Source organism: Magnolia sinica, chromosome 3 (assembly GCF_029962835.1).
Source record: "Magnolia sinica isolate HGM2019 chromosome 3, MsV1, whole genome shotgun sequence".
Lineage (NCBI taxonomy): Eukaryota > Viridiplantae > Streptophyta > Magnoliopsida > Magnoliales > Magnoliaceae > Magnolia > Magnolia sinica.
Window position 1 is genome coordinate 49,019,083 of NC_080575.1, and position 17,125 is coordinate 49,036,207.

Here is a 17,125-nt window from a genome sequence, read left to right on the forward strand (position 1 = left end):
CTTATCTCTATCTTCCTTTTTTTTTTTCAAATTTTGTTTAGAGTGGCTTGTTGCTTTCCTTTCCACACACACACCCCCCAAGAAAGCCATCCATTATCCTCTTCCTTTTCTCTCACCTAATTCTTCCATATTATGTATGACTGAAATTCTTCCAACATCACATATGGGCTCTTGTTGTTGCTTGTCACTAGAATTTGTGAGTAATAATTTCTTAAGCTTCTCCAATACATACAAAAGTTGCATTTGAGGTGAGGTTTGTGCCTTCATCTACTTTGGAGCAATAATCCAATGTCGGATCATTATCCTTACCTTAAACTTCTTCACCGACAATAAAGACAACCCTACGGTAAAGACAAGGATAGAAGAAAACAACAAATATAAGGGGGAGGGGGAAAAAAAATAGAAGAAAACAACAAATATAAGGGGGAGGAAAACGACAAATATGAGGGAAAAAAAAAAAAAGACGATTATTTATCCTAAATATAAGCATAGGAATCTTCAAGGATCAAAAGAATATTGAAGTAAAGAAAAACACTATTTATTATCTTTTAACACATTTTCCAAAAACGACAAATGAAAGAGCCAAGAATCTATAACTATTTTATGTGTTTTTATACCGATTTGGATGTAGAATCTCGATGGAGAAAGCAATAGTTGATTCCGTTGATCGAAGTAAAAGATATCTTGAGTTCTTTCTTCTACGTTTTTTAAGCTCAAAAAACTCCTATCCTTCTATTTTAAATGATATAAAAGAGGGCTTAATTCTAACGGGGGTGGACCTTACATGTCTTTTAAAAACAAAAGGGTAAAAACGAAAATAAAAAAGTTAAAAAAAAAAAAAAAAAAAAAAAAACCACTGATTCCTCATCATCTTGTTCAGTGAATTATGCAGCTCATTGAATTGTATGATTCACAATTTGGATCATATGGTTCAGCAATCTTCCCAATTGCAACTTGTTGTACGATCCAAATCGCATAGGCGTGTGATGTGATCAAAATCATACAATTATTATTGTAAATCATATGATTCAGATAGCACTACCCCTTATATAAAGTCAACCATAAATTGTTGGGCGAAGTTTAGGATGATGATGCTAGTCGGAGCTACTCTTAGGCTGCTTCAAATGACCTCATTCTTGATTTCAACCTTCTTCGTCTTCAAACGAATCCATCTCAACATCCTCTTTCCTACTATGTTTAGCCTCTGCACATCTATCTTCTAATTGCATAATCTTTGCCTGGTTGAATAGCTGTCTTATATTTTCTTTTTAAGATATGGTAAACATTACTAAATGATGAAAGTGAAGCAAGGCAAATGGCAATCTAAGACAACTAGAGGAAAGGACCCGAGGAGACGACAACTGATCCTCTTGTTAGTCCAAGAAACCTCAAAAGTCACACATTGGCTAACAAAATATACAACCAAGATTGCCAAAGGTTCATATACAACAAAAGAAAACCAAGATCCCAGATAGATCTGAGACTTGCATAATCACCCACTTGCATTGCCGACCATCGGTCAAAGAAAAACTCCCTTCCATCACCACTCTTCAATCTCATTGCTTGAAAAATTTTCCTTTTTCCAACTGCATGCAACAATAACAACACTCTAGAGGTACATCTCAATTTCATCCACATAACTCTGATTAGATTATAACCATTTTCATTTGCAACCCCATCATTTTGAATTATAGAGACAAGGTAACGAAACAAATCTCTTTCAGGAATCTACTGGTAATCAATTTTAACTAAAGCCACACTTCTATAACTATTCTACTACAGTTGCATTCCAAATACCTATCTTAATTTTCCAATCTTTAAGCCGTTAGCTTTTAAAGCTGTTTCTCCAAACCTTCAATTTAGCATTTGGCCCCTATTTAATCTCATCGGTGATGCAGGACAACTAACCATTTGCTATAAAAGCTCGAACTGATGGAGCGTGGCAAATCAATCCCTTTATCTCATAGCTTAGGCCCCACACCCCATGGGTTAGGTCCTCAGTCAAACCCCCCTCGTGAACCCCACATCACATGGGTTCCGCCTCGCATGAGCCACCCGCCTCACACAGGTGGGGCCCACCTCACATGAGCTGCCCACTCCAAGTGTACCCCTGCATCTCACAGACCACCCCACTCGAGCTCGATGTGAAAATGCCCCTACATTAATCACCATTGATGCGAAGTCTCGAACACGATACCTCCCGCTCTAATACCACTATGATGCAAGACAACTAACCACTTGCTCTAAAAGCTCGAATTGGTAGAGCATGGTAAATCAATCCCTTTATCTCATAGCCCGGGCCCCACATCTCATGGGTTAGGTCCTCAGCTAAACCCCTTCGTGGGCCCCACATCATATGAGTTCCACCTCACACGAGCCATCCGACTCACACAGGTGGGGCCCACCTCACACGGGTTGCCCACCCCGAGTGTGCCCCTGCATGCCACAGGCCACCCCACTTAAGCCTAATGTGAAAATGCCCCTGCATTAATCAGCCAATACACATTATCTACAAACAACATATAACATGGGACCGCATCTTGATTTTCAGCAATTAATTCATCTATAACAAGGATAAAAAGATGATGGCTCACGATACAAACCAACTAATGGAGACCCATTCCTACAAGGATCTCATTTGTCTCACAAACAGTCTTTTTACTCCTGTAACAACACACCCATAGTCATCTTTAATATTGTCAATAGATCTTCTCAAGACACTCCCTCATCCCACCATGTAACTTCCTGAGGCACACTCTCCAAATATGTAGAAATCCATGTGCAGATTTTTCTTTTTTCTCTTTATACTTTTTCCACCAGTTGCCTAAGAAAATAGTCTCCATCGATCTCCTTGGGGTGAAGCCACATGGACTGCCGATATCCATTCCATTAACAAATACCATTTCAAACTTGTAACACGGTCACAAAAATACACACGCACATGGCCATATGCATGTGTATGTATTATTCTTTCTTATTATATTGGCCCTAATAAAATTCGATACATAATAGTTACATTTTTTTTGAATTTTTTGCATTTAAGATTTTCCATTTATTTTGACATTTTCATGTGTTTGCAACATATATCTTTTAAAAGCTTTGAATGGATGAGTTGGCAAAATCTGATTTTAATAGGTTGCAAGGTCTCAGTGATGCATGATAGGGACTACAACATCCATATAAATGCAATATTGGAAAATATATGAGAACTGTTATAAGAAAAAAAAAATTAATTAATAAGAAAAGGTAGTTGAAATTTTAGGCAGGGAATCAATCCAAGTCATGCAGTGTTACCCAAGAAGCAGATGCCTAAAATGATGACTTCATTGTTTCGAGTCAACTGAATGATAACAAAATATCAGATACATAATTCTCAGGATGTTTAAATGAATTTTGCAAGCATAATATTTCATACATGCTGCAACAAGCCAGCAGACCATAATTGTAAATTTGCATTTCACTCTCATTCTCACCTTTACAATCACATAGAATATTCAACACCAGCAAGCGTAAGTAAAATAAATAAATAAATAAAATGATTTCAAATCGAAACCTTACTAAAATGTAGCAATCAAAAGGCTGAGGTTGGATGCACAAGTAGACTTGCAAACATTGGGTTTAATCAAGAGGAAACGACAAAAGGTAACAATGTTTTCTAGTACTCATAGTGAGGAAGTGACCCTCATTGCAGATATGTTTACATCAACTCTAGCTTGAAATTAACATAATTGATAGTGCACCAAACCAAACCCAAAGAACTCGAAGAAGATTTCCTGGGATTTCATCAGCAGTTCATGTGGTTTGGTTTTTATGTCAAATGCATGCATGATTTGATGCTTGAATGTCAAATTCAGCCTACCTGAACATGTATTCAGATTGGAATTGTTCGTGATCCCATTAGCAATGTCATGCAAGTCAGTAGTTACTCCAGTGTCAATGATCTGATCACTAAAGATACTGCAGTCAGCAGACATGAGGTATCTAGCTGCTGCTTCTCGGGGTTGAACAACAGCCACGCATGCAAAGCTCAATATTCCACATGTCACACATGCGAATAGTGCTTGACCTAACAATCCATCACCTTGGCATGTACCTTCTTTCTCACTGTCCATGTTCTGCAAGTCTGAAGTAGAACTGTACAAATCATCAGTGCCATATTGGCTGTATTTTACAGAGGGAATCCTTCTTCCTTGGCATAATGTAACAGACTTTCCCTTCATTGAACCAAAACCATTTAAATGCCCTGGCTCTGTATTCATGTCTAGCATGATATCTTCAGAAAATAAATTTTTCGAGGCTTCCATGGCTTCCTCAGGACTGCATAAACCAAGTGATAACCTGGGTTTTACCTTTATTTGAGATCCAACACGAGCATTTGATGACAAAGAAACATCGGAAGAATTTTGTGGAAGAATGATGCAAGAAGATCCTTTCTCAAGAAGAATATGAAGTAGTTCATTATTTTGTATCACATTCTTCACAAATAGCTCTTTGACCATAATCTCTCCTTCACTTCTCTTCTTATCTTTAAGTCTGGAGCTCCGTGGCTCACTACTGATGCTCATGGGTATCCTGCAGAAAGAAACTAACATCATCTACAGATTAAGTTAACACAATGGAATCTCTCCACAAATAATCTCAAGCTGAATTTGAAACTTCAATCTACTATTATGTAAGCATAAAACTTGTGAAGAATCCTGATTGTGTGTGACTTACTACCCACCAGACACGTAGTAGAAATCTAGCCTGCTAATCCAGGTGGCCCACCATGTCCATGATCCAAAAGTAAAGCCAATTAAACAATCCTAGCAGCTCAATTGGATCAAGATCCAAAGAACAAGACCCAAAAAGAGAGGTGTTGACTGTTTACCTTCCAGCAGTTAGAATCACTTGACCGCACTGAATTTTGGGCCATGGCCCATATACGAGGGCCACAATGTATGATCACTACATATCTTTTGCATGTCTGCCCCATGTTCCAATGGGAACTCATTTGCATTAAGCAATTATCATTCCTCAAAACTTACTAATTGTTGACAAGATACAGTGGAACATTCCAATTCAAAGCAATATTTCTTCAGCAGTATAAAGAACACAGCTAAGGAAAACGGTGGCATTACTGTCACTCACCCAAAATCCAGAAAATATGGACCAGATAGTAAAACTGTAGACTCAACAAAGAAATCAAGTTTGAAAGTCACAAGCAAAGATACCTTGGAAAAAAAAAATCACATGTGAATGAGCACCGTCAACTTTAAGCAATTCAAGATTCCCAAATAGCCTTAAAAACAAGATTCACAAAAATCAGGCAAACACAGGGAAAAAAAAAAAAGCAATGATAATTAATCAAAATTTGGATTACCTAAAGAAAATAATCATAATAGTCCTAGAATGATCTAATACATCAAAAGAACAGCAGATAGAGCTGACATTTCAGAAAACAATCACTCAATACAGTAGGCTAGGCATTGCAGCCCTTGTACAATCTCTTTGTGCTCCCTGCTAAGAACTTCAACTCAAAGTGAAATTCTAGAATTCATTGCAAAATAAACTTGAGCTGATGTTAGAATAACTTTCCTAATTCAAACATACTTCTAGGATTCCTAGAAAGTTTTTTTTTTTTTTTTATTCCTTTTCTTTTCTTTCTTTTTTTCTGAATCATTCTGCCTGGTGACTTCTTTTCTTGTGTAGGGGAAAAAACAAAGAAAAAGACTTCTGAACCTACTCCAGTTCTCCAACAAGCTCAGAACTAGCTTCAACTTCTACTAACCTTACCAACTAAAATTACAAAGCTAACTTAAAAACTAGCTCACTCAGCTTCTTTTGCTGGCTCACTGGATCACCCATTCAAGAAACCACCTAATTGTTGGAATTGAACCTAAGAATCCTGGTAATGGTTCACTGCTCTCTGAGAACCATGCTCTAGCTTTAACCAATATGGATTCTGGTGAATGCTCTCTAGGGTCTAACCGGAAAAGGAGATCAAGATTCAAAGGCAAAGGCAAACTCCGGCCATCCAAAGGGGGCTTTCCAACTCTGTTTGTGGAGAACTTCCCAAAAGAATGGTTGGAAGTGAACCTTTATAGGGTGTTTGGGAGGTTTGGCAGGGTCATCAAAGTTCTTGTTCCCCATATGCATCGATCGCTGATCATTCGAGGATTTGCTTTTGTGCATTTTGAAGGGGTGGAAGGGGTGGAAGAATCATCAGACCAATTGAACAGTGCTTGGTTTTCCAACAGGAAAATCATTTTCCATGAAGCTAAATATGGACCAAAGGTCTATTGAAAGGTGATGTAGGAACAATGCATGAACTCAAATAACTTGAGAGATCAATTAGCAAATTTAAATTAATTAAGAAAAACTATAAATCTTGCTACCATCATCACAAATATCAAGATTCTAAAAAGGAAATCATGCATAGTTTAAGTGCAGGTTGCCAAGCATCATCCTACAAAACCATTAAACATGAGAACAAGGATCTAATGGATGTAGAAACATCCAAATAGCATACGGTTTGGCCTATTTTAAAGAGAAAGGTCTAATGCTACCTAGGGTTTACTAGATTTGGGTGTGGGTGAAGCTAGGGTTAGGGAAGTTTGGAGGAAAGGTAAAATTAAGGTTAAAGTGGGGAACTGAGTAGAGGGATTAAAGGGTTCAGGTATTAAGAGATGGAAATTAAGGTTTTAGATGTGGGAAGGTTAGGGTTCACGTATTAAGAGATGGAAGTTAGGGATTTTTAAATCTAGGGTTTGGGAATTTGGGGAAATTGGGAACTTTAGGGTTAGGGTCAGCGTTTGTTGGTAGAAATGAAGGGTTTTGTTGTTGAGGTAGTGGAAGGCCAAAGGAACAAGGGGTGGGAACGTACAGCCAGCCCTATGGGTTCACACGTGCAGCCGTATGGTCACACGTGTGGGCAAAGTAGGGTTGAGTTTTGGTTTTTTATGGTTCGGCTTATCGAGAAAGGTGTAAAGGAGGAGAATCGGAAGGTTGTTGATGGATTGTGGAGAAAGGGGGAAGAAGAAAAGAAGAAACTAAAAGAAATAAGTTGATTGTTGATGAAGGGATATGAATGTGGGGATAGAAGGAAGCTTCGCAAAGATAGGCCTCGCACCGATCTTCCTTCCAAGTCACATGGAAGATATCTTCAAATCACATGAAGATTAGAGAGAAAACACAAGAGAGTTCTCTTATTTTTATTTTCGTAAGCAAAACCAAGCACTGAAGGGTTTGGCCTATTTTAAAGAGAAATGTCTAATACTACCTAGGGTTTCCTAGATTTGGGTGTGGGTGAAGCTAGGGTTAGGGAAGTTTGCGGGAAAGGTGAAATTAAGGTTAAAGTGGGGAATTGAGTAAAGGGATTAAAGGGTTCAGGTATTAAGAGATACAAATTAAGGTTTTAGGTGTGGGGAAGTTAGGAATTTTAGGTGAATTGAAGGATTTTCAAATCTAGGGTTTGGAAATTTGGGGAAATTAGGAAATTTAGGGTTAGCGTTTGTTGGTAGGAATGAAGGGGTTTTGTTGTTGAGTAGTGGAAGGCCAAAGGAACAAGGGGTGGGCCCGTACGGCCAGCCCTATGGGTTTACACATGCGTATGATCACATGTGTGGGCTACGTAGTGTTGGGTTTTAGTTTTTTATGTTCGGCTTGTCGAGAAAGGTGTAAAGGAGGAGAATCGGAAGGTTGTTGATGGATTTTGGAGAAGGGGGAAAAAAGAAAAAAACTTAAAGAAATACCTATGTTGTTGATGAAGAGATATGAATGTGGGGATAGAAGGAAGTCTCGCACTTCCGTTGATGAAGATAGGCCTCGCACCAATATTCCTTCCAAGTCACATGGAAGATATCTTCACATCACATGAATATTAGAGAGAACATGAGAGTTCTCTATTTTTTTCGTAAACAAAACCAAGCATTAAAGAGATCATTCTAGTCTCAAGACTTTTTAAAATTACAAATTAGACCCCATTTAATGACTTTTGACCAAAATAATCCTAGTCTAATGAAAAATCATATAAAACCACTCTTAAGGTGTCCAAAGCATAAATCAATCATAAACTAAATCCCAAAACATAAATATGTCATATAATGACGAGAATGATCCATGATCAACGGCCCAATCATCACATCCTTCAAATCCAACAGTCCAAGTCACTCCCTAAAGCAACCCATGTGCATCTTCCTAGTGCGGGGTCTTCCATATGCTCGCACACGCACATGGGGTCTTCAACATGGTTACTCGCCTAGCCACAGAGAAATTAGTACAGCCCGCCTCCTCCTCTAATACGCACGCAAAGGTGTATGTGATGTGATGTCCTCATCAACTCTCCTCAACTGAGAAGAGTTTGCCTCTAGCAAATTAAAACTCCTACAATGCTCAAGGATGTCGGGATCCAAAGTTTGCAGCTCCACCTCTGTAATCTAGGTGCTATCTGAAACCGCCTATAAAAAGTTGTTAGGCCAAGAAAGCTTCGCACCTCGTGAATATTGCACGACTCAAGCCACTCAATTATAGCCCTGACCTTCTCAGGATCTGCTCTCATGCCCTCTGTATGTGCTAATATTCTAAGTACAGAAGTAGATTGTCAAATTTCGTAGACAAAATATATAGTGTATAAAACTTCAGCTCACTTCAACATTTCAAGACTAGAGCACGACTCAACATCTCAAGATTAGAAGACTCGGAAGAATTTCAAGAGAAGAATCGACTATATGCCAACCTACAAGTAAAGAAGACCTTAGGAAAAACCCTATGTTAAAGTACATCTTAGTGGTTTTCTAAGTTAACTTATTGCATTTTTACATTAAAATTCAGGGGTGTTCGGCTAGCCCAACCCTGTCTTCGACCAACCAAACCATCTCGACTCATCCCAAGATCAACCTAGGTCAAATTTCCAACAATGCATGATTTTGAATTCTAGGAATCTTAGGCCAACCGAACCCTGTCTCCGTCCAGCCGAATGAATCTCATGCCAGCTGAATTTTGTCCCAGGCTAGCCTAAGTTTGGTTCAAAATCAGATCCCGTGAAATCTGCCAGCCGTTGAAACAGAACCGTGAAAATTCAGTCAGCCAAAGGGATTCTTAGGCTAACCAAAGCTCTAATCTTTTGGTTATAAATAGAGCTCATTTCTCACGATTTTAAGATAAGAAAAAAGAGAAAAATACAAGAAACAAAAGTGAGAAATCTTTTTCTTTTTCAAGCTATTTGCATCATCTTTTATATATTATTTTTAGCTTATTCAATTCTCTTCTCAAGTCTTGTTAAGTTCTAATAAAGAGTGGCCTATACTCAACTTGAGAATAGAGGATTGAATCTGCAGCTTTTAGGGTTTTGTTCTTTGAAAAATCATATATCCCTAGATCCTTCTTGGATGCGCATGCATTAGTTTATCTTCATCTAAGAAAAGAAAGGATCGCAGCATCTACTGAAGCTTCATCTTCAAAGGCTCCATTGATATCTTCGCTTCGACTCACGTCTTCAAGAAGATAAGTTTTCATCTGGTAAATTACTTTTACTTTGGGTTGACTGAGATTGCCCGGGAAAATCTCATCGGGTTGATGAGTGATAAGCCCGTTAAAATCACCTGAGGTTAATTGTGATAGCATGTGAAAATCACAAACTGTAAGAGGTTGTTGAGATTAGCTTGTGAAAACTAATGGAAAGCCAAAATTACGTGGAGAAGTAATTTTAGGAGTGGAGTAGGTGTGTGTTAACACTAAACCACTATTACTCTGTTTGTCTTGTGGTGATTGATAATATTTTCTTTGTATATCTTGAAATATTGAAATCAAGGAAGTCGTAAAATAAGGTTGTCCTATAACTCAATTGAAATCAATATTTCGATATTAATTGTTGTTCTGTAGGACATCGATAGCTCAACTTACACCCTCAGATGATATTATAAACCCTAAGAAGATAACGCTCTTTGACATGAATGTGCACTTCTTAAGGTTGGCATAAAGCTTTTTAGTTCTAAGTACCCCGCAAACTTGTCTCAGATGGTGGAGATGTTGTTCCTTTGATGTGCTATAGATAAGAATGTCATCAAAATACACCACAAGGAACTTACCCATAAAGGGTCTCAACACCTAAGTCATTACTCTCATAAATGTGCGTCAGGCATTAGTCAAGTCCCACTTGTATAGCCCATACTTCGTCTTGAAGGTTGTCTTCCATTCATCTCCTAGGCGTATACATATTTACATATACTCACTCTTGAGGTCGATCTTTGAAAAGATGGTGGCACCCACCATCATGTCTAACATATCATCAAGACGCGATATAGGAAATCAATACTTGACTATGATATTATTGATGGCTCTACTGTCCACACATGCGCCACGTGGTGTCTTTCTTAAATATGAGAAGCGCTGGCACGACACACAAACTAAAACTCTCTTAAATGAAATCCTTTCTAAGGAGCTCATCTACTTGCTTCTTCAACTCTGCGTGCTCAGTAGGGTTCATTCGATAATGAGGAAGGTATGGTAAAGTTGCCCCAGGTACAAGATCAATAGCATGCTAGATATCCCTCATGGGTGGGAACTCATCTAGTAAGTCCTCTGAGAATACATCGTGAAACTCATCCAAAATTGGATTCACCTCAGGGGATCCCTCTACACTAACCTCGAGAGTGTAACTTCTCTAGCCACTAAGGTGTATACCATTGAATCCACCTTAAGCCTCTCTCTCTCTAACTCCTTGGCATTGATAACATGAAGAGACAGGTTGGGATCTCCTCGTATCCCTTGGGTTACTCGACTTCCCCTCAGCTTTCTACTCTACATTACTTTTTGGTGGGAGAGGAACTAGAGTGATCTTCTTGCCCTGATGCATGAATGAACACACATTCGAGCGGCCATATATAATCACATCGCAATCAAATAACCAAGGCGCCTCAAAATGATGTGTCCAACATCCATGGGTAAAACGTCGCACCACAGCGAACCTAAATAGAATCCAAAATGAACAAGCACAAGACGTCGTTGGGTAACAGGCATGGAAGATGCGTCAAAACATGAAACTCTAAAGGGCTGAGGGTGCGGTTTGTGTTTTAAACCCAAACGGGATAACGTGCTAGTGGAGACCACATTTGTACAGCTACCACTATCGACGATCGCCTTGCAATTCTTCTCCCCACATTCTGCATAGGTGCAAAAAATCATAGTCTGACGCCAGTCATGATTCTCCTTAGCATTGGTCAAGGCACACTTGACTACCGCAAGTGGTGTGGTCTATTCTTCCTATACTTCTTCATCACTAGCACTAGTCATATTAGGTTGATAGACTTCTTCAAAATCGCCTAGTTCTCTCCTTCTTCCTCACCTTCGCCAATCACTAAAGCCTTATTCCTCTCTTTCGAGGTACACTGATGCGCAAAGTGACCAAATCCAAGACAATTGAAGCATCATATTTGCTCACCTCCCCTGGGGTTATCACTTGTTATCCCTTTTACTTTGACATCTTTATGATTAGACTGGGAACCAACTTGGGGCTTGGATTGACTTCCCACGTTAGACTTTGTCCCTTGAGGATAAGTCTTAAAACTTGGATCCCGAGAGTCAAAACGCCTACCAACCAGTGCCTTGAGATAATACTCGATGTCTTACACCACTTGGTACATGTGCTCCAATGTGTCAACGACATGAGAATAAATTTCTCATTGGATCTCGAATCGGAGGCCCATCCTGAATCTGGACAATGTAATCATCAGGTCCTCAACGTCACATGGCATCATGTATACCTCGAACTTGGCGATGTAGTTTGACACAGTCATTGGTCCTTGGTGCAAGGCCTACCACTGGTCTAGGAGCCTCTGGCGATAAGAGGGAGGGAGATACTTTTCTTTAAGGACCCCTTTCATCTCAGCCCAATGTGCAACTGGAGGTTCTCCTCTCCTTTCAATTTTACACTCCATGTTAGTCCAAAAAAGTTTGGCATAGCCCACCAGCTTCATCTTAGCAAATCTCATTCGACAGGCATCAGACATATCATACCACTCGAAATGGTGGTCTATGTCTGCCACCCAATCAAGGAATGCTTTGGGGTCCAAGCGACCATCAAAACTGAAAGCTTCAACTTTCACACCCTTCATGACTTGCGCGTTTGGATCATGACGGTCATGATGTTCCTCACTTGTGCCCGATCACGCCCAACACCTTGACCACGACCACACCCCCGCCTATCAACTTGATCTTCAACTTGAGATTAAACATCTTCCCCAGTGTCAAGGTTTGCTTGTAGGGAAGCCTCAAGTTAATTGACGTGTGTATTGGTCGCGGTCAATTGAGTAGTGGTAGTTCTACTGTGTTCTTCAATTGTCATTAGACGGTGGTTTATAGCATCAAGGGCCTCGACAATCTGCTTTAGATTCATAGTGGGATGTAAACCAAAGCCACGTCCAGAACGAGTGGGCATACACAAGGGAACTCTAAAAGGGAAACCTAAATCTTAGGATAATGTAATGACAAAGATAAAACTAACCTAGAGATTAAAATGAACACACTAGAAACACTAATCTGAAAATTCAACAAGTTGTCAACCTCAAATATTATGCTGTAAATTCAGCAGGGTGGTAATCTGAGAGTACCAAACTGAAAATTCAGCAAGAATGTAATCTGAAAATTACAAACTGAAAATTCAGCAAGGTGACAACCTGAGATTACTACGCTGAAAATTCACAAAGGGTATAAGTGGAAAACACTAGCCGAAAATTCAGCAATAGGATATTCCAAACTATGAACAAAATTCAGCAATATGATCCTATACGCAATGTATGATCTACTAACCCTAGATATGACACTAACCTAAGTGCAAGAAAAAAATCCTATGCTAAACATATGGCTTTGATACCAAATTTGAAGTAGATCCAATGCATGAACTCAAATAATGTGAGAGATCAATCAGAAATTTTAAATTAATAGAGAAAAACTATAAATCTTGCTACCATCATCACAAATATCAAGATTCTAAAAAGGAAATCATGCATAGTTTAAGCGTAGGTTGCCAAGCATTATCCTACAAGACCATTAACATGAGAACTAGGGTCTAATGGATGTAGAAACATCCAAATAGCATAGGATTTGACCTATTTTAAAGAGAAGGATCAAATACTACCTAGGATTTACAAGATTTGAATGTGGGTGAAGCTAGGGTTAGAGAAGTTTGGGGGAAAGGTGAAATTAAGGTTAAAGTGGGGAATGGAGTAAAGAGATTAAAGGGTTTATGTATTAGGAGATGGGAAAAGGTTTTAGATATAGGAAAGTTTTGGATTTTAGGTGAATTGAAGGATTTGAAGATCTAGGGCTTGGGAATTTGGGAAAATTGGGAGATTTGGAAATTTCAGGGTTAGGGTTAGGGTTAGTTGGTAGGAATGAAGGTTGAGGTAGTAGAAGGCCAAAGGGACAAGGGGTGTGACGGTACAGCCAGCCCTATGGGTTCACACGTGTGGCCGTATGGTCACACGTGTGGCCTACGTAGGGTTGGGTTTTGGTTTTTTTATGGTTCGGCTTGTCGAGGAAGGTGTAAAGGAGGAGAATCGGAAGGTTGTTGATGGATTTTGGAGAAAGGGTGAAGAAGAAAAGAAAAAACTTGAAGAGAAACCTCGAATGTTGATGAAGAGATATTAATGTGGGGATAGAAGGAAGCCTTGCACTTCCGTTAATGAAAATAGGTCTCGCACTGATCTTCCTTCCAAGTCACATGGAAGTTATCCTCACATCACATGAAGATTAGAGAGAAAACAAAAGAGTTCTCTTTTTTTCCATAAACAAAACCAAACATTAAGGAGGTCAATCCCGAACCCCACCGCCCCCTCCCCCCCCCCCCCCCTTTATATAGTCTCAAGACATTTCAAAATTACAAATTAGACCCTATTTAATGACTTTTGACCAAAATAAATAACTATAGTCTAATAAAAATCAAAGAAAACAACTCATAAGGTGTCCAAAGCATAAATCAATCATAAACTAAATCCTAAAACACAAATATGTCCTATGATGACAAAAATGGTCCATGATCAACAGCTAGATCATGTAATCCATGAGATCCAATGGCCTGATCGTTGTATCCCTCAAATCCAACAGTCCAAGTCGCTCCCTAAAGCAACCCATGTGCATATTCGCAAAGCGGGGTCTTCCATATGCTCGCACATGCACATGGGGTCTTCAACATGGATACTCGCCTAGCCACAAAGAAATCGGTGCGGCTTGCCTCCTCTGATACATACGCAAAGGTGTACGTGATATGATGTCCTCATCAAAAGAGGTCTTTAATCTTGCTGCATGCAAGCAACAAAGTCAAAGTGATGAGGTGTTGGTGGGAATGATCACAAAGTTGCAATGAATCTGGTTGGAAGGGCATTACTCGCAAGTAAAGTAAGTCTTTTTAAGAAGCTCTTCAAGCAAGGTCTTCATCTCACTGATAGTCTAAAATGTCGAAAGAAAGGTAGCTTAACATCGGTAAGAAACAAGAAACAAAAGATGTCAATCAAAGGGAACAAATACAAGCCCATGTCTAACTACTAGAGTCATATTTCGGAGAGTGGCAGTGTCTAGTTGATGGAGTATTCGGCAAGGGTTATCAAAACATAAAGGATTGTCCCAACATTACAAAGGAGGTGAGAGCGCAGATGAGGTAGATATTATGTAATGGTGTTCCAGATAGAGTGGGAAGTACGCGATAAGGAGATCAGGGAAGAACCGTTACACCGGATGCAAGGACTTGGCACAATGGATGAGGACCTAGATGTTGAGTAGGATGATGTTAAATACCTTGGCCGACTTATCTCTTACCATGAAGTCAAGTGGATTTCCTCTTCCGTGAAGTCTCTCTCCAACCAAGAGACCATCTTGAAAGAATCCAGCTTACAGTGTAGCCCATCAGTCTTTGGTATTTGGATCACTTAGTATACAAAAAGAGTACAGAAATCAGTAATCATTTATTTGATAACAGGTAAATCTTCCACGAGAGTGGCTTGACATGCGTTTTATTGATGCAGGACATGAAATTAACCATGGAGTGAAAGAAATCAAGTTTGTGATTATGCCAATATTAAACAGTCGCAAAATTCCACATCCTACATACTATCAAACATTCAAGAAGGGGAATCTATGGGGGTCCAAGCCTATACAACCATTAGGCTGGATCAAATAAAATTATAAGCCAAACAAGCCCAAAGGAGTGTAAGAATCACCCATTCTTGCATAGGATTGTTTCCGACTAAAGAGATTTACTAAGTTTCAGTTTGGAGGAAAATCTAGGGTTTGAAAATTGGGGAAATTTGAGATTTGGGACCCTTTTTTATTATGGATTTTGGATTATGAGGTTTTCTAGATGACGGTTAGGGATCGATCGAGGTATTTGAGGGTACACGGACTGATTTAGCAATTTCCAGATTTAACAATTCTGTTGTACCATATGTTGACCATGTTTAGGAGTGAATATTAGGGGTAGATCTAAGGGGGATCCTATTGGGAGGTTTTAAGCCAAAAAAAGGAAAGAAACAGAGGGGAAAAGAGGACCTGGGATGGGCCATGCACGCTGGACAGCAGGTTGGCCTGGATGCACGTGTGATTGGACGTTCGTACGTGTGGGGCCCACAAAATCAGAAAAGGACTCTTAGGCTAGGATCGGCCAGGGGTGGGTTGTTTCCATACCGAAAATCACTTCGATCCGTCACATGGTTTATGCGTAGTACTCTACCGAAGTTTCAGCCCCGTAGATGCACCAGAATCTAAAAACCTTCTTATGCACCGCTGTAAGAGAGGATTTTGATGCGAAAATTGGTGAATCTGATGGTGGATAGGGTGTTGAGGATGATGGGTGAGAAACAGGAGAAGATGGTGATGATTTAGAGCAGGCGTGGCTTCGCACCACGATAGTTAACCCTTCGAGGAAGGGAGGGCTTCATACCTAATTTGATCCTTCAACTCAATGTGAGAGAGAGGAAGTAATGCTTGATTTATTTTTTTTAATTCATAATATCATGAGTCTATACATGGGATTGCTTTATTTATAAGAAAATCCTAAATTCAAAAAGACAAAACTACCCTTGCGCCATGTACGCACACTAATACCAAAACTACGATAAATAAAATAACTAATCTGAGCAATCAAAGCCGTTCATGATGTTTCTAGAATATCCCCTATCTCCTCTCTGGATGTGGGAAGGGTAGGTATAGGAAGTAGAGGCTGGGAAGATGGGTCGAGAAGAGGCTATAGGTCAAGGGAAAGGTCTGGGGAATTGGGATGGTTAGGTGAAAGGGTAGATAATGTGTCAATAGTCCACTGAAATGCAACTAGATCCTCCACATTAAATGTGAACTAATTCCAATCTAAGGTGGAAGATCTACCACATACGCATTGGGACCGTTTTGTTTTATAATTTTGAATGGTCCAGCACTACGCGCATGTAATTTCCAAACGGTTCCCTGAGTATACCACTCTGGCCTGATGCAGACCATCACAGTCCCCTATATTGAATTCCTTGAATCGTTTATGTTGGTCTGCAGAAAATTTGTATTGTTCATTACTAGCATTGATCCTTCGCCTAATTTCTTTTTATCTTTTTCTTTTTTAACACGCGCACACACAACCCCACACACTCACACCGTAGTGGGATTTCACCACCCATGGATACTCAGACCCTTGACCGGGTGTTGAAACTCATGGGGTTTCACCACCCATGGGATTTCTTGATGCAATGAATGAATATGATGTGCAAAGGACTGCACCCTCCCTAAAATGCAACGAGATCATCCACATTGAATATAAAACTAATTCTCATGTAACATAGAAGATCTACCACATACGCATTGGGACCATTTCGTTTTATAATTTTGAATGGTGCGCTACGCACGTGTAATTTCCGAACGGTTCCCTGAGGATACCGCTCTGGCCCGATGCAGACCATCACAGAGCCCCCTACATTGAATTCCTTGACTCGTTTATGTTGGTCCGCAGAAAATTTGTATTGTTCATTACTAGCATTGATCCTTCGCCTGATTTATTTTTTATTTTTATTTTTATTAACACGCGCACACACAACCCCACACACGCCGTAGTGGGATTTCACCACCCATGGATACTCAAACAATTGACCACATGTTGAAATTCCTGGGATTTCAC

The 17,125-nt window shown here is 39.6% G+C and overlaps 1 protein-coding gene across 1 annotated transcript in view; it reads right to left on the bottom strand.

Annotated features, from left to right (window-relative positions):
- Positions 1-17,125, bottom strand: part of LOC131239908 (lysine-specific demethylase REF6) — an 89,124-nt gene that overhangs the window by 19,050 nt on the left and 52,949 nt on the right. The window contains exon 5 of the mRNA XM_058237838.1: positions 3,860-4,572. Coding sequence (XP_058093821.1) covers positions 3,860-4,572 — 713 coding nt within the window. The remainder of the gene's footprint in view (positions 1-3,859; positions 4,573-17,125) is intronic.